This window comes from Nerophis lumbriciformis, linkage group LG18 (genome assembly GCF_033978685.3).
Source record: "Nerophis lumbriciformis linkage group LG18, RoL_Nlum_v2.1, whole genome shotgun sequence".
Lineage (NCBI taxonomy): Eukaryota > Metazoa > Chordata > Actinopteri > Syngnathiformes > Syngnathidae > Nerophis > Nerophis lumbriciformis.
In genome coordinates, this window is record NC_084565.2 from 37,770,180 (window position 1) to 37,789,451 (window position 19,272).

The window sequence follows — 19,272 nt, forward strand, 5'->3', positions numbered from 1 at the left end:
AAAGGGCAGCCTTGGCGGAGTCCAACCCTCACTGGAAACGTGTCCGACTTACTGCCGGCAATGCGGACCAAGCTCTGACACTGATCATACAGGGAGCGGACTGCCACAATCAGACAGTCCGATACCCTATACTCTCTGAGCACTCCCCACAGGACTTCCCGAGGGACACGGTCAAATGCCTTCTCCAAGTCCACAAAACACATGTAGACTGGTTGGGCAAACTCCCATGCACCCTCAAGGACCCTGCCGAGAGTATAGAGCTGGTCCACAGTTCCACGACCAGGACGAAAACCACACTGTTCCTCCTGAATCCGAGGTTCGACTATCCGGCGTAGCCTCCTCCAGTACACCTGAATAGACCTCAACGGGAAGGCTGAGGAGTGTGATCCCACGATAGTTAGAACACACCCTCCGGTTCCCCTTCTTAAAGAGAGGAACCACCACCCCGGTCTGCCAATCCAGAGGTAACGCCCCCGATGTCCACGCGATGCTGCAGAGTCTTGTCAACCAAGACAGCCCCACAGCATCCAGAGCCTTAAGGAACTCCGGGCGGATCTCATCTACCCCCGGGGCCTTGCCACCGAGGAGCTTTTTACCCGTTGGTGGACACCGGCGGTGAGGGATGCCGTCAAGCTGAAGAAGGAGTCCTATCGGGTTCCTTTGGCTCATAGGACTCCTGAGGCAGCGGACAGGTACCGACAGGCCAAGCGGTGTGCGGCTTCAGCGGTCGCAGAGGCAAAAACTCGGACATGGGAGGAGTTCGGGGAAGCCATGGAAAACGACTTCCGGACGGCTTCGAAGCAATTCTGGACCACCATCCGCCGCCTCAGGAAGGGGAAGCAGTGCACTGTCAACACCGTTTCCATATGAGTTGGGAAATTGTGTTAGATGTAAATATAAATGTAATACAATGATTTGCAAATCATTTTCAACCCATATTCAGTTGAATATGCTACAGAGACAACATATTTGATGTTCAAATTGATAAACATTTTTTTTTTTTTTAAATAATCATTATCTTTAGAATTTGATGCCAGCAACACGTGACAAAGAAGTTGGGAAAGGTGGCAATAAATACTGATAAAGTTGAGGAATGCTCATCAAACAATTATTTGGAACATCCCACAGGTGTGCAGGCTAATTGGGAACAGGTGGGTGCCATGATTGGGTATAAAAACAGCTTCCCAAAAAATGCTCAGTCTTTCACAAGAAAGGATGGGGCGAGGTACACTCCTTTGTCCACAACTGCGTGAGCAAATAGTCAAACAGTTTAAGAACAACGTTTCTCAAAGTGCAATTGCAAGAAATTTAGGGATTTCAACATCTACGGTCCATAATATCATCAAAAGGTTCAGAGAATCTGGAGAAATCACTCCACGTAAGCGGCATGGCCGGAAGCCAACATTGAATGACCGTGACCTTCGATCCCTCACACGGCACTGTATCAAAAACCGATGTCAATCTCTAAAGGATATCACCACATGGGCTCAGGAACACTTCAGAAAACCACTGTCACTAAATACAGTTGGTCGCTACATCTGTAAGTGCAAGTTAAAGCTCTACTATGCAAAGCGAAAGTCATTTATCAACAACATCCAGAAACGCCGCGGGCTTCTCTGGGCCCGAGATCATCTAAGATGGACTCATGCAAAGTGGAAAAGTGTTCTGTGGTCTGACGAGTCCACATTTCAAATTGTTTTTGGAAATATTCGACATTGTGTCATCCGGACCAAAGGGGAAGCGAACCATCCAGACTGTTATCGACGCAAAGTTCAAAAGCCAGGTGTATTAGTGCCCAAGGCATGGGTAACTTACACATCTGTGAAGGCACCATTAATGCTGAAAGGTACATACAGGTTTTGGAACAACATATGCTGCCATCTAAGCGCCGTCTTTTTCATGGACGCCCCTGCTTATTTCAGCAAGACAATGCCAAGCCACATTCAGCACGTATTACAACAGCGTGGCTTCATAAAAAAAGAGTGCGGGTACTTTCCTGGCCCGCCTGCAGTCCAGACCTGTCTCCCATCGAAAATGTGTGGCGCATTATGAAGCGTAAAATACGACAACAGAGACCCCGGACTGTTGAACGACTGAAGCTCTACATAAAACAAGAATGGGAAATAATTCCACTTTCAAAGCTTCAACAGTTAGTTTCCTCAGTTCCCAATCGTTTACTGAGTGTTGTTAAAAGAAAAGGTGATGTAACACAGTGGTGAACATGCCCTTTCCCAACTACTTTGGCACGTGTTGCAGCCATGAAATTCTAAGTTAATTATTATTTGCAAAAAAAAAAAAAATGTTTCTGAGTTTGAACATCAAATATGTTGTCTTTGTAGTGCATTCAGTTGAATATGAGTTGGAAAAGGATTTGCAAATCATTGTATTCCGTTTATATTTACATCTAACACAATTTCCCAACTCATATGGTTTGTATTTTCAATGTACGTTCAGGGTTAAGAAGGGGTTAAAAACAAAACAAATTGTGAGGGAGGGGCAGAGAGAGAGAGAGAGAGTTATGATAAACGCGCATGCGTCGCCAGGCTCTGCTTTTTATCCATAGATTTATCACATTTAATTTTTTATTATCTATAGCAGGGGTGTCAAAAGTGTGCCATTTGCGGCCCACAGCGCATTCTAAAAATACTATTAAAATAAACAAAAACAAGTGAAATAAAAAAGCTTAAAGGTTCAATGTAATTTAGACTAATAAAACAAAGCTGTCTTTTTTCCTTCAAACTGTCATTGCTTAAAACATAATATTGAATCAAAATCAATGTTATTATGAATTATTGACCTATCTAAGGTTCCCATTACTTCACATCAAATATTCCACTAAGAAAAATATTTTTGGTGGAATATTTAGCAAATTTGGTAAATAAATAACCCAAAAAATGTATATTTTGTTGTTTTCTTACTGTACCGAAAATGAACCGAACCGTGACCTCTAAACCGAGGTACGTACCGAACCCAAATTTTTGTGTACCGTTACACCCCTAGTTGTATCTTAAAGTAATCTAGGACTATGACTCACTCAAAAGTTGGTCTGTCAATCAGTGACTCCTCAATCAATGCCGAGTCAAAAGGTGCCTTCAGAGTAAAGTACAGTGGAAGCAGTCCATGCCACGCCAGCAAATATGCCACACACGCTAAAAAAAAGCGCAAACGAAAATAAGAAACCGCAAACCTGCTCGGGCTAAATGATGCAGTACCGCGGTGGAGCGACAGGGGGCGGTGCACGCTGCACCCTCAGCTGAGAGGAGGCGTGAGATCCTTCACTTTGACTCATTTGCAGCTTCACGGTTCAGACCACACAAAGACTCTCCAGCTCCTCCATCTCATGCTTTTCCTCAGTGACTGAACGGAAATGTTTCTTCTCTTTTTGCTCTCAGGTGAGATTTTTTTTCTCCCCCTAAACAATAGTTTCCAGTGCGTGGCTACAAGGTGGTTGTTTACCTGCGCAGGCGTGGTGGTCCAGGGTCTCCAGGTGGACATTTCCCCCCGGAGGCCCGTCTTCAAGCTGGGCGAGCGACACCAGCTGCTCTGCTCCGTCCGGGAGTGTGCCGCCGTGCCCGCCGTCACGTGGACGCTGCTCGGCGACCGCCCGCTGACCGCCACCGTCGACGGCGGCCGCGCGCAGTCGGTGGTGACCTTTGACCCCGTGGGGATGGAACACGAAGGCATCGTGCTGTGTAAAGTCATGTGCGGACAACAACGCAAGCTCGGCAAAGCCAACGTGCATGTTTACGGTCAGTAGTTTTATTTGTATTTTGTATCATTAACATGGACTTAAAGGGGCTGTGTGCGACTTCCTCACAGTTACAACTTTCCAAGCAACAAATACAATTACAAAAGCCAAAAGCAGTGAAGTTGTCACGTTGTGTAAATGGTAAATGAAAAGAGAATACAACAAATCCTTTTCAACTTATATTCAATTGAATAGACTGCAAAGACAAGATATTTCATGTTCACACTGAGATTTTTTTATTTTTTTATTTTTTGCAAATAATCATCAAATTAGAATTTAATGGCAGCAACACATTGCAAAAAAGTTGTCAGAGGGCCATTAAAGGATCGCTTGTAACAGTAAATAATTAATTTGCCTATGAATTTGATTTTATTTATTTATTTTACATACAGTGTAAAAAAAAATCTGTGGATTTTACCACTGTTTTTACGGGAAAAAACTACAGCTTAGTCGCCAGACTTTTACTAAAAAATATATGCTGTTTTTATTATTATTTTTACAACATATTACTTTAATTAGAAAACATTTTTAAATTGTATTTTGGCAACTCATCTGCCAGTTTTTTAGCATAATAAACCGTTATTCCATTTACAGTATTACACCATAAAAACATCAACCGTGCATTTTACGGTAAAAAAAACAACAACAAAACTGACAGCTCAGTCGACAGAATTTTACTGTAAAATAAGTGGTGCTTTTATTTATTTTATTTTATTATTATTTTTACAACATATTACTGTAAATAGAAAAAAAAATTATTTTGGCAGTTTTTTACCATAATAAAATGTGGTATAATACACCGTAAAAACATCAACCGTGGATTTTACGGTAAAAAAAACAAAAACTGACAGCTCAGTCGACAGAATTTTACTGTAAAATAAATGGTGTTTTTATTTATTTTTATTATTTTTTTTACAACATATTACTGTAAATAGAAAAACAATTTTTTTTTATTTTGGCAGCTTTTTACCATAATAAAATGTGGTATAATACACCGTAAAAACATCAACCGTGGATTTTACGGTAAAAAAAAAAACTGGCACCTTAGTCGCCAGACTTTTACTAAAAAATATATGCTGTTTTTAAAATGTTATTATTATTATTTTTACAACATATTACTGTAATTAGAAAACATTTTTAAATTGTATTTTGGCAACTCATCTGCCAGTTTTTTTAGCATAATAAACCGTTATTCCATTTACAGTATTACACCATAAAAACATCAACCGTGCATTTCACGGTAAAAAAAACAAAACAACAAAACTGACAGCTCAGTCGACAGAATTTTACTGTAAAATATATGGTGTTTTTATTTTTATTTTATTTTATTTTTTTACAACATATTACTGTAAATAGAGAAACATTTTGTTTTTTATTTTGGCAGTTTTTTACCATAATAAAATGTGGTATAATACACCGTAAAAACATCAACCGTGGATTTTACGGTTAAAAAAAAACAACTGACAGCTCAGTCGACATAATTTTACTGTAAAATATATATAGTGTTTTTTTTTACAACATTTTACTGTAAAAAGAAAAAATATATATTTATTTTGGCAACTCAGCTGCCAGTTTTTTACCATAATAAACCATCATTCTATTTACAGTACGACACCATAAAAACATCAACCGTGCATTTTACGGGGAAAAAAACCCAATCTGACAGCCCAGTTGACAGAATTTTACTGTAAAATATATGGTGTTTTTTATTATTATTTTTTTTTTATTTTTACAACATATTACTGTAATTAGAAAACATTTTATAAATTTGTTTTGGCAACTCAGCTGCCAGTTTTTTTTTTACCATAATAAACTGTTATTCCATTTACAGTAATACACCATAAAAACATCAACTGTGGATTTTACGGTAAAAAAACAAAAAACTGACAGCTCAGTCGACATAATTTTAAAATCTATGGTGTTTTCTTTTAATTATTATTTTTACAACATATTACTGTAAATAGAAAAACAATTTTTATTTTATTTTGGCAACTCAGCTGCCAGTTTTTTACCATAATAAAATGTGGTACCGTTTTTCCATTCACAGTAATATACCGTAAAAACATCAACTGTGGATTTTACGATAAAAAAAAAACCAACAACAACAAAACTGACAGCTCAGTCGACAGAATTTTACTGTAAAATAAATGGTGTTTTTATTTATTTATTTATTTTTTTACAACATATTACTGTAAATAGAGAGAGAAAAAATTATTTTATTTTGGCAGTTTTTTACCATAATAAAATGTGGTATAATACACCGTAAAAACATCAACCGTGGATTTTACGGTAAAAACAAACAAACTGACAGCTCAGTCGACAGAATTTTACTGTAAAATATATAGTGGGTTTTTTTTTGTTTTTTTTACAACATATTACTGTAAAAAGAAAAAATATATATTTATTTTGGCAACTCAGCTGCCAGTTTTTTTACCATAATAAACCATCATTCCATTTACAGTAATACACCATAAAAACATCAACCGTGCATTTTACGGGGAAAAACCCCCAAACTGACAGCCCAGTCGACAGAATTTTACTGTAAAATATATGGTGTTTTTTATTTTTATTTTATTTTTTTACAACATATTACTGTAATTAGAAAACATTTTTTAAATTTGTTTTGGCAACTCAGCTGCCAGTTTTTTTTACCATAATAAACTGTTATTCCATTTACAGTAATACACCATAAAAACATCAACTGTGGATTTTACGGTAAAAAAAACAACAAAACTGACAGCTCAGTCGACATAATTTTAAAATCTATGGTGTTTTCTTTTAATTATTATTTTTACAACATATTACTGTAAATAGAAAAACAATTTTTATTTTATTTTGGCAACTCAGCTGCCAGTTTTTTACCATAATAAAATGTGGTACCGTTTTTCCATTCACAGTAATATACCGTGAAAACATCAACTGTGGATTTTACGGTAAAAAAAAACAACAACAACAAAACTGACAGCTCAGTCGACAGACTTTTACTGTAAAATATATGGTGTTTTTATTTATTTATTTTTTACAACATATTACTGTAAATAGAAAAAAATAAAAAATTATTTTGGCAGTTTTTTACCATAATAAAATGTGGTATAATACACCGTAAAAACATCAACCGAGGATTTTACGGTAAAAAAAACAAAACTGACAGCTCAGTCGACAGAATGTTACTGTAAAAATATATAGTGTTTTTTTGGTTTGTTTTTTACAACATATTACTGTAAAAAGAAAAAAATATATATTTATTTTGGCAACTCAGCTGCCAGTTTTTTACCATAATAAACCATCATTCCATTTATAGTAATACACCATAAAAACATCAACCGTGCATTTTACGGGGAAAAAACCCCAAACTGACAGCCCAGTCGACAGAATTTTACTGTAAAATATATGGTGTTTTTTATTTTATTATTATTATTTTTTTACAACATATTACTGTAATTAGAAAACATTTTATAAATTTGTTTTGGCAACTCAGCTGCCAGTTTTTTTTTTACCATAATAAACTGTTATTCCATTTACAGTAATACACCATAAAAACATAAACTGTGGATTTTACGGAAAAAACAACAACAACTGACAGCTCGGTTGACATCATTTTACTGTAAAATATATGGTGTTTTCTTTTAATTATTATTTTTTACAACATATTACTGTAAATAGAAAAACAATTTTTATTTTATTTTGGCAACTCAGCTGCCAGTTTTTTACCATAGTAAAATGTGGTACCGTTATTCCATCCATCCATCCATTTCCTACCGCTTGTCCCTTACAGGGTCGCAGGGGGTGCTGGAGCTTCCATTTACAATACACCGTAAAAACATCAAATGTGGATTTTACGGTAAAAAAAAAACAAAAAAAAACTGACAGCTCGGTCAACAGAATTTTACTGTAAAATATATGGTGTGTTTTCTATTTTTTTTTTTTACAACATATTACTGTAAATAAACAGCATTTTTTAATTCTATTTTGGCAACTCAGCTTCCAGGTTGTTTTACCATAATAAAATGTGTTATCGTTGTTCCATTTACAGTAATACACCATAAAAACATCAACCGTGGATTTTACGGTAAAACAAAACAAAACTGACAGCTCAGTCGACATAATTTTATTGTAAAATATATGGTGTTTTCTTTTAATTATTATTTTTTACAACATATTACTGTAAATAGAAAAAAACATTTTATTTTATTTTGGCAACTCTGCTGCCAGTTTTTTACCATAGTAAAATGTGGTACCGTTATTCCATCCATCCATCCATTTCCTACCGCTTGTCTCTTACGGAGTCGCAGGGGGTGCTGGAGCTTCCATTTACAATACACCGTAAAAACATCAAATGTGGATTTTACGGTAAAAAAAAAACCCAAAACTGACAGCTTGGTCAACAGAATTTTACTGTAAAATATATGGTGTGTTTTTTAGTTTTTTTGTTTGTTTTTTTTTTACAACACATTATTGTAAATAGAAAGCATTTTTTAATTCTATTTTGGCAACTCAGCTGCCAGTTTTTTTTACCATAATAAAATGTGTTATCGTTGTTCCATTTACAATAATACACCGTAAAAACATCAACTGTGGATTTTACGGTAACAAAAAAAAAACCTGACAGCGCAGTCGACAGAATTTTACTGTAAAATATATGGTGTGTTTTTTATTATTTTTTTATTTTTTTTACAACATATTACTGTAACTAGAAAGCATTTTTTAATTCTATTTTGGCAACTCAGCTGCCAGTTTTTTTTACCATAATAAAATGTGTTATCGTTGTTCCATTTACAGTAATACACCGTAAAAGCATCAACCGTGGATTTTACGGTAACAAAAAAAAAAACCTGACAGCGCAGTCGACAGAATTTTACTGTAAAATATATGGTGTGTTTTTTATTTTAATTTTATTTTTTTACAACATATTACTGTAAATAGAAAGCAATTTTTAATTCTATTTTGGCAACTCAGCTGCCAGTTTTTTTACCATAATAAAATGTGTTATCGTTGTTCCATTTACAATACACCGTAAAAACATCAACCGTGGATTTTACGGTAACAAAAAAAAAAACCTGACAGCGCAGTCGACAGAATTTTATTGTAAAATATATGGTGTGTTTTTTTATTTATTTATTTTTTTTTTTACAACATATTACTGAAAATAGAAAGCATTTTAAAATTTTTATTTTGGCAACTCAGCTGCCAGTTTTTTTTAACCAAAATAAAATAAATTACAGTAATACACTGTAGAAACATCAAACGTGGATATTACGGTAAATAAACCCAAAACTGACAGCTCGGTCAACAGAATTTTACAATAAAACCTATGGTGTGTTTTTTTATTATTATTATTATTATTATTTTATAACATATTACTGTAAATAGAAAGCATTTTTACATTTTTATTTTGGCAACTCAGCTGCCAGTTTTTTTACCATAATAAAATGTGGTACCGTTATTCCATTTACAGTAATACACCGTAAAAACATCAACCGTGGATTTTACGGTAAAAAAAAGAAAAACTGACACCTCAGTCGACAGAATTTTACTGTAAAATATATGGTGTTTTAAAATTTTTTTTTTTTTTTTTCTTACAACATATTACTGTAAAAAGAAAAAAAAATTTGATTTTATTTTGGCAACTCAGCTGCCAGTTTTTACCATAATAAACTGTTATTCTATTTACAGTAAGACACTGTAAAAACATCATTATGTAGCATGTAGCGTACTAGTGTTTATTGGTCTTGTCTCCAGCTTTCCCATCAGACCCCGTCATCAAAGGTCACGACCCTGTCAGACTGGGGGAGGAGTCCACCCTCACCTGTCAGGTGTCCGACCTTTACCCCGCGGAGCTGATCACGCTGGATTGGCTGAGAGGAGGCGTGGTGCTGCAAAGCATTGTGGGAGATGCCGGCGCTACCTCAGTCCGGTCCACTTACCGCTTCACCCCTCAGAGGGCGGAGTCGGGGTCCCGCTTCACCTGCAGGGCCACGCTGGATCTGCCGGAGCTGCCCCCCCTCAACATGACCAGGGAGTCCTCGGTCCTCCTCAACCTGCTGTGTGAGTTGTGTCTCGGTCACACGTTGCCGTGGCGACACGCTGACAGGCTTGGCACTCGTCTCCTCAGACGCCCCGGTCGTCACGGCGATATCGGACCCTGGGGTGGTGATGGCCGGCTCCGCCCTCGTGCTTACGTGTTTGTCGGAGGGCAACCCGCCGCCGGTGGTCACCTGGACCTTCAGAGCGGCGCGCGGCGGGTCCACGCTGGTCCGGGGCGAAGGTCCCAAGCTGGTCATTCCCGAGGCGGACGTGTCCCAGGCGGGCCGCTACGAGTGCCGGGCCGAGAACTCGGAGGGGAAGCGAAGCGCTGCGGTGGAGGTCAAAGTTCACGGTGAGAGTCACACCCCAGGTCGTAGGTCAACAGCTGTTACACGCGTTTGCCCCTCCCACAGCCCCGCCCACCAACACCTCCATCTCGGTGAGTCCGGGCGAGGAAGTTCTGGAAGGTCAGCGGGTGACGTTCACCTGCCGCTCCGACGGGGCCCCGCCCACCAGGCTGGTGCTGAAGAGAGAAGGGGAGGAGCTTGAGAGCGCAGACTCCGCCTTCCTGCTCAACTTCAGCCTGGCTTCCGTGCAGCCGGAAGACTCCGCCTACTATCAGTGTGAAGCCTCCAACCAGTTCGGATCTCAGCTGGTCGCCAGCGCCGTCACGGTCAAAGGTCAGTCCCAAACCAGCGAGTTCCAGGTGGATCTTTGTGGTTCTGATGGTCCTGGTCCTCTCAGCTCACCCGCTGCAGGTTTACGTCAGTCCCCGGGCGTCCACGGTGGAAGTGGCCTCAGGTCTGCTCCTGACCTGTGGCGCCTCCGGATGCCCGAGCACGCCCGCCTTCACCTGGAGGAGAGCCCAGCCGGACCGGAGCCTCCTAGACCGGACTGAGCTGCAGGACGGACCGTCCCAGCTCCACCTGCGCCACCTGGACCTCAGAGACCGTGGCGTGTACGTCTGCGAGGCCCGCTGCCATGACGTCAGCAGGACCGTCGAGGCCAAGGTCCACGTCTACTGTGAGTCGGAACCTTCACTTCCTGTCACGTGACCCTGCAGATGTAGTTTCTATCACGTCTCCTTTTGGCGGGAATCTGCTCAGGAGATGGCGCTCAAACTGATTGGCTCCTCAGGGTCATGTGACTATCTGAGCTGTTATTCCTGCTGGGGTCAAAGGTCAGATCTGAGTTATTTGCTAGTGTTGCACAGAGAGGAGGGAGGGGCGGGCGGTTACAGCCATTCAGGAAGTCTTGCACACACATGCACACACACACACACACGCACACACACACACACACACACACACACACACACACACACACACACACACACACACACACACACACACACACACACACACACTTCCATACTAAAAAGGTCCATGATAAGAGGTGCCATGATGAGATGGTTCATGATGAGATCGTCCATGATGAGAAGGTAAATTAAGAAAGGGTCCATGATGAGAAGGTCCATGATAAGAGGCTTCATGATGAGCAGGTCTATGATTAGAAGGTTCATGATGAGATGGTTCATGATGAAAAGGTCAATGATAAGATGATTTATGATGAGCAGGTTCATAATGAGAAGGTCCATGATGAGAGGGTCCATGATGAGAGGGTCTATGATGAGAAGGTCTACGATGAGAGGGTTCATGATGAGATGGTCCATGACGGGAGGTCCATGATGAGACGGTCCATGATGAGATGGTTCATGACGGGAGGTCCATGATGAGATGGTTCATGATGAAGAGGCTCATGATGAGAAGGTCCATGATGAGTTGGTTCATGATGAAAAGTTCAATGATTAGATGGTTCATGATGAAAAGTTCAATGATTAGATGGTTCATGATGATATGGTCCACGATGAGATGGTTCATGACGGGAGGTCCATGATGAGATGGTTCATGATGAAAAGGTCAATAATGAGATTGTTCAGGATGAGAAGGTCTATGATGAGAAGGTGCATGATGAGATGATCCATAATGAGATGGTCTATGACGGGAGGTCCATGATGAGATGGTTCATGATGAGAGAGTCCATGATGAGAAGGTTCATGATGAGAGGGTCCATGATGAGAAGGTCCATGATGAGATGGTTCATGTTTAGATAGTCCATGACGGGAGGTCCATGATGAGATGGTTCATGATGAAAAGGTCTATGATGAGATGGTTCATGTTGAGATAGTCCATGACGGGAGGTCCATGATGAGATAGTCCATGACGGGAGGTCCATGATGAGATGGTTCATGATGAAAAGGTCTATGATGAGATGGTTCATGTTGAGATAGTCCATGACGGCAGTTCCATGATGAGATAGTCCATGTTTAGATAGTCCATGACGGGAGGTCCATGATGAGATGGTTCATGATGAAAAGGTCTATGATGAGATGGTTCATGTTGAGATAGTCCATGACGGGAGGTCCATGATGAGATGGTTCATGATGAAAAGGTCTATGATGAGATGGTTCATGTTGAGATAGTCCATGATGAGATGGTTTATGATGAGATGGTTCATGATGAGATGGTTCATGATGAGATAGTTCATGTTGAGATAGTCCATGACGGCAGGTCCATGATGAGATGGTTCATGATGAAAAGGTCTATGATGAGATGGTTCATGTTGAGATAGTCCATGACGGCAGTTCCATGATGAGATAGTCCATGTTTAGATAGTCCATGACGGGAGGTCCATGATGAGATGGTTCATGATGAAAAGGTCTATGATGAGATGGTTCATGTTGAGATAGTCCATGACGGGAGGTCCATGATGAGATGGTTCATGATGAAAAGGTCTATGATGAGATGGTTCATGTTGAGATAGTCCATGATGAGATGGTTTATGATGAGATGGTTCATGATGAGATGGTTCATGATGAGATAGTTCATGTTGAGATAGTCCATGACGGCAGGTCCATGATGAGATGGTTCATGATGAAAAGGTCTATGATGAGATGGTTCATGTTGAGATAGTCCATGATGAGATGGTTCATGATGAGATGGTTCATGATGAGATGGTTCATGATGAGACGGTCCATGATGAGATGGTTCATGACAGGAGGTCCATGATGAGATGGTTCATGATGAAGAGGTTCATGATGAGAAGGTCCATGATGAGTTGGTTCATGATGAAAAGTTCAATGATTAGATGGTTCATGATGAGAAGGTCCATGATGAGATGGTTCATGACGGGAGGTCCATGATGAGATGGTTCATGATGAGAGAGTCCATGATGAGAAGGTCCATGATGAGAGGGTCCATGATGAGAAGGTCCATGATGAGATGGTTCATGTTTAGATAGTCCATGACGGGAGGTCCATGATGAGATGGTTCATGATGAAAAGGTCAATAATGAGATGGTTCATGTTGAGAAGGTCTATGATGAGAAGGTCCATAATGAGAAGGTTCATGATGAGATGGTCCATAATGAGATGGTCCATGACGGGAGGTCCATGATGAGATGGTTCATGATGATATGGTCCATGATGAGATGGTCCATGACGGCAGGTCCATGATGAGATGGTTCATGATGAGAGAGTCCATGATGAGATAGTTCATGATGAGAAAGTCCATGATGAGATGGTTCATGTTGAGATAGTCCATGACGGGAGGTCCACGATGAGATGGTTCATGATGAAAAAGTCAATGATGAGATGGTTCATGAGGAGAAGGTCTATGATGAGATGGTTCATGTTGAGATAGTCCATGACGGGAGGTCCATGATGAGATGGTTCATGATGAAAAGGTCAATGATGAGAAGGTTCATGAGGAGAGGGTCCATGTTGAGATAGTCCATGATGAGATGGTCCATGATGAGAAGGTCCATGATGAGAAGGTCCATGATGAGATGGTTCATGATGAGAAGGTCAATGATGAGATGGTTCATGATGAGAAGGTCAATGATGAGATGGTTCATGATGAGAAGGTCTATGATGAGAAGGTCTATGAGGAGAAGGTCCATGATGAGAAGGTCCATGATGAGAAGGTCCATGATGAGAAGGTCTATGATGAGAAGGTCTATGAGGAGAAGGTCCATGATGAGATGGTTCATGATGAGAAGATCTATGATGAGAAGGCCGATGAGGAGAAGGTCCATGATGAGAAGGTCCATGATGAGAAGGTCTATGATGAGAAGGTGCATGATGAGATGGTCCATGACGGTAGGTCCATGATGAAGAAGGTCCATAATGAGAAAGTCAATGAGAGAACAAATAGCTGTTGTTTCTATTGCAGTTTTTCACAAAATAAAAGTGATATTTCTAAAGAACATTCTGGAGGTGTTTCCATTAAAGTGTTTTGCGTCATGAGCCATAATTCTTGTAAAATCTCATCTTGAGAGCAAGTTTTAATGTTGTAAATGTGATGTTTTATGTATTTGTTTACTGTTTTTAATGTAACCTTGCTGCTGCCCTCTTGGCCAGGTCTCCCTTGAAAAAGAGATCTTTGATCTCAATGGGATTTTACCTGGTTAAATAAAGACTAATAATAATAATCTTGCGAAACTTCACTTCGAAGAAGATCTTGCTGTTGCCATGACGTCACTAGAAGACGAAGGCAGCAGGTGCTTGCTCAAAGGCGACGTCCTTGAGGCACTATTGTTCAGGCGTGTGCACGCTCTCTCCCAGCCTGTGGGTCACCCTCTAGTCTTCATTTCTTGGGTTAATGGAAAGGCAGTTTTTGACCTTGTGTTTGTCTCCAAGGTCAAAGGTCTCATGACCGCTCTTCACTTTCTTCTTTTATTTGCTTCCCCAGCTTTTCCATCTGACCCAGTTCTGAAAGACGCTGGCGCCATCCTGATGGGCCAGGAGGCGTGGCTTCAGTGTGACGTCATGAATGTGTTTCCGGCCAATCAGCTGAGACTGTCATGGTTGTCGGGCAACGCCACCCTGCTGGTGCAGTCCTTTGGCTCCTCCCCTTCCTTTCAGAACATCTCGGCGGTGCTGCGCCATCGGGTGGCGGACGAGCGGCGGGTGGTGAGCTGCGTGGCCGACCTGCTGACAGAGGCCGGGGACGTGTGGAGGTCCAGGAGGACCAGCTTGCCTCTGCAGGTCCACTGTCAGTATAAAAGGCTTTTATTGTGAAGGGATCTTTAATTCAGTCTCACCCGCTTTTTGTGTGTCAGACCCTCCCAGGGGAACATCCATCTTGGTGAGTCCGGGCCAGGAGGTTCTGGAGGGTCAACAGGTGACCGTCACATGCCGCTCGGATGGAGCTCCGCCCACCAGGCTGGTGCTGAAGAGAGAAGGGGTGGAGCTTCAGAGTTCAGACTCCGCCTCCTCGCTCTCCTACAGCTTTTCTTCCGTGCAGCTGGAAGACTCCGCCCACTACCAGTGCGACGCCTCCAATCAGTTTGGATCTCAAATGGTCAGCAGTGCTGTGACTGTTAAAGGTCAGAGGTCATTTAAAAAAGATGTTATTGTACGTGAATGATGAGTTAATAAGGCGCCGTGTGGCGGTCCAGCCCCTCCCAGGAACACCACGGTGCTGGTGCTGCCGTCCTCGGTGGTGGCGGAAGGTCAGAACGTCACCGTGTGCTGCCGGACCGTCAGCTGCCCGCCCTCGGCCGTGCTTCTCAAGAAACTGGCCGACGGGACGGAGCGCCGCTCCGCCAACGGGACCTTCCTGTTGGCCAACGTGACGGCCCGCGACTCGGGTTGGTACCAGGTCAACGTGACCAACGACTTGGGCTACCAGGTCCAGGTGTTCAGTCTCAGCGTGAGAGGTCAGACGCGTCCTCTTGGGAACCCTTCTTCACGTTTTCGCGCGTCAATACTTTTTTTTTTTCTTCTCCCTTCCGATAGAGCGCGGCAAAAAGACTCCGCCCACTCTCGCCGCCGTCCTCGTCCCGGCGATGATCGGCGCCGCCGTGGTGGCCAGCGCCGGCCTGGTCCTCGACTACCTGAGAAGGTCCAAAAAGAAAGGGTTCTACCAGCTGAGCCGATCCGCCTGAACGCCACCACCAAGACTATGTGACTTCCTGTCTGGCCAGGAAGTGTCACGGCTGACTTGAGACCCAGGAGACACACTGGGGGTGGTGCCTTGTGGTGTCTCCTTGTTCGGGCGCCGCTGATTGTCATTCACATCCAGTGCTCGGTTTCCGTGGAAACCAGCTGATGAGCTTTGTGGGAAAAACACTCCTCTGATTGGTTGTCTGGACGGCTAAGCTAAGCTAAACTGGCGTCCCTGTTCCAGTCTGCATGCTATCCGCGTCTCCATGGTAACGGCTGGTGGAGGTGCTAAAACTTATGCTGTATGTGCGAAGGTGGGGGGATAAATATGATGTATGTTTTCCACTGGTGTTTTTAAGTGTCCGCGACCCCTGACCTCGGTGTGCGCGTCTTAACAATCGTAGTGCTGCGTCTCAGCATTCTAATCAGCCACTTCCTGCCCGCAAGACCACAACATGGGACTTGTTTGTTCACTCAGCACCTTCTCATCTGGATCTGGTCCAGAATGCAAGTCCCTAAAAAACCAGAACCATGAATCACCAGGACTGGACTTTGGCGCCCTCTCTCCGTGGATCCCCCCCCCCCCCCCCCCCGGTCGTTTTGAATTCTGACGACATCAGCAGCGTGGAGGTGGGCGGAGCTGAGAGAGTGGGCGTCATCTGATTCTCGGAGAGGGTTTTGGTGGTTGCCATGGAAACAGAGTTGTTCAGCCAGTGAGCAAATAAGGCTAACACATTTTTAGAATCATATTTGCATAGTCAAAATTAAAAAGGGTTAATAATAATAATAATAATAATAATAGATTTTATTTGTAAAAAAAAAAAAGCACTTACATTGAGTAAACAACCTCAAAGTGCTACAGTGTATTAAAAAAAAAAAAGATAATAAAAAATAAATATAAATAAAAACTAGAACAGCCAAATAGCTAAAACTAGTATGCATATATATAAAAAAAAATCCACAGTCTGTGGTGCCCTCAGGTGGTCAGGGAGAGCGCTCCACAGACTGGGAGCGGCGGAGCAGAAAGCCCGGTCTCCCATTGTTCGTAGCTTTGTCCTCTGAGGTTGGAGGTGGTTAGCCCATACTTGCCAACCCTCCCCGGATTTTCCGGGAGACTCCCGAAATTCAGCGCCTCTCCCGAAAACCTCCCGGGACAAATTTTCTCCCGAAAATCTCCCGAAATTCAAGCGGAGCTGGAGGCCACGCCCCCTCCAGCTCCATGCGGACCTAAGTCCGCTTTCCCACAATATAAAGAACGTCTACAGTAAAGCAGTCCGTCTAAACAGCAATGTTGTGACACTCTTAAACAGGACAATAATGCCATCTAGTGCATTTGATGAAAGCATTTTTGTGCGTGCCACACAGCAATGCATAATCAGAGAGGGTGTTCAGCATGGTTAGAAAAATAGTGAAAGAGAATAGAACAAGGATGGACAATTCAACCCTTAACTCAACAATGAGTAGATGAGTGTTATGTGTGTGTATATGTGTAGATAAATGATATATATCCATCCATCCATCCATCCATTTACTACCGCGTATTCCCTTCGGGGTCGCGGGGATATATATATATATATATATATATGAAATACTTGACTTGGTGAATTCTAGCTGTAAATATACTCCTCCCCTCTTAACCACGCCCCCAACCACGCCCCCGCACCCACCTCCCAAAATTGGAGGTCTCAAGGTTGGCAAGTATGGGTTAGCCTGTCCGGAGCGGAGGTGTCGTGTGGAGGATTTGGGGGTGAGTGCACTGTAAAAAAAAAGATTCTGTGAAAAAAACGGTCATCTACTACCATAAAATTAAAGTATAACATTGTAAACCAAATAATGATCAAAAACATTATATTTACAGAAATTTTCATGAAACATTTTGCGGAAAAATATCGTAATTTTACAGATTTTTACAAAATTATTAAGATCAACCACCTTTAATAAAGTGACGATGCAAACAGTCCTGCAGAAAAAATACCTTTATTCTACAGAGTTTTTCCAAATTATTACGATCAAACACCTTTAATGAAGTGACAATGCTGGCAGTTCCACAGAAAAATACCATTATTTTGCAGATTTTTTTCTGAATTGTTAAGATCAACCACCTTTAATAAAGTGACGATGCAGAAAAATACCTTTATTCTAGATTGTTAGTATGGACATAGACTTTTATACAACAAGCTACATATTTAATGAAAGTTAATTACTGTAATTTTACATTAATTTGAAAGTAATTTAAGAAAACAGAAAATGCTATATATAATTAATTTGGTATTTTTCTGTTAAAAAAAATAGAAATATACATAATTTGTCATTACTGGCATATTACTTAAAATAACAGGCGGATTGTTTATTTACAGATAATGTCTTCAATTCTACAGTTTTATAAACTATTTAAAAAAAAAAAGAAAAATTACAGTAGAAATTTAGTGTAAATTAACCATAAAAATAGGATTTTCTTTTTACAGTGTAGTTCTTTGAGGTAGAGGGGGGGCATTTCCATGGAGGCACTGGTGGTTTAGTAGGGAGACTTTGTATTAAATCCTGAGTGGGACAGGAAGCCAGTGAAGGGATTTGAGAGTTGGTGTGATATGGTCATATGTCCACACTCCCGGTTGGGTCCGAATATTGACATTTTTTAAATGTATTTTATAAACCTTTATTTATAATATGCAACATTCAACAATCAAAAAATAATAATAATAATCAAAACATCGAGAGGAGCCAGATGAGGTGGTTCGGGCATCTGCTCAGGAAGACCCAGGACACGTTGGGAAGACTATGTCTCCCGGCTGGCCTGGGAACGCCTCGGGATCCCCCGAGAGGAGCTGGACGAAGTGGCTGGGGAGAGGGAAGTCTGGGCTTCTCTGCTTAGGCTGCTGCCCCCGCGACCCGACCTCGGATAAGCGGAAGAAAATGGATGGATGGAAAACAAGTACAGAAATAGTACAAAAACAGTACAAAACTCGATAAAGTAACTCAAATAGAATGCAATATATATATATATATATATATATTGTTGCGTTTTGGACCAGTTGTTCCTCCCAGGGAATTCAAGTCACAATTCGCTCCCAAGTTCTTTCCGACACTTAAAGCTGAGTTGAAAAACCACCAGAGACAGAATAGGTATTTTAAGTAGTATATATTCTCAAAGCTTTGACAATATACATTTTAGATTGAGACCAGTCTAACCCTAGAACCTTCTATCCCGCACACCCAAAATGGTCTCTCTTCCCAACGCCAAAAACCTCTCTTCCCCTCCACCTCCCTAGCCATAATACATTCCAAAGAACTCAAGGTTAACACACAGAGTTTGCTTGCTGACAGAGCATCACACAGAGTTTGCTTGCTGACAGAGCATCAAGAGAAGAAGTGGAAAAGACGAGCTGTTTTCAAATATGACAAAGAAATGGAAGAAGTACAACTTAAATTCGGATATATGTAAATATCTGCCTCCGACAATATATATATATATATATATATATATATATATATATATATATATATATATATATATATATATATATATATGTAACAAAACGTAAAGCCATAGGCT

At 41.1% G+C, this 19,272-nt stretch overlaps 1 protein-coding gene across 1 annotated transcript; it reads left to right on the top strand.

Moving 5' to 3' along the window:
* Window positions 1-3,286: 3,286 nt before the first annotated feature.
* On the top strand, window positions 3,287-17,729 carry vcam1b (vascular cell adhesion molecule 1b). The gene is made up of 10 exons (XM_061978307.2): window positions 3,287-3,392; window positions 3,465-3,749; window positions 9,488-9,793; window positions 9,861-10,124; window positions 10,186-10,452; window positions 10,517-10,795; window positions 14,524-14,826; window positions 14,894-15,160; window positions 15,233-15,493; window positions 15,573-17,729. The coding sequence occupies exons 1-10, from the start codon at window positions 3,368-3,370 to the stop codon at window positions 15,719-15,721; spliced, it is 2,406 nt and encodes an 801-aa protein (XP_061834291.2). The 5' UTR covers window positions 3,287-3,367; the 3' UTR covers window positions 15,722-17,729.
* Window positions 17,730-19,272: the final 1,543 nt, after the last annotated feature.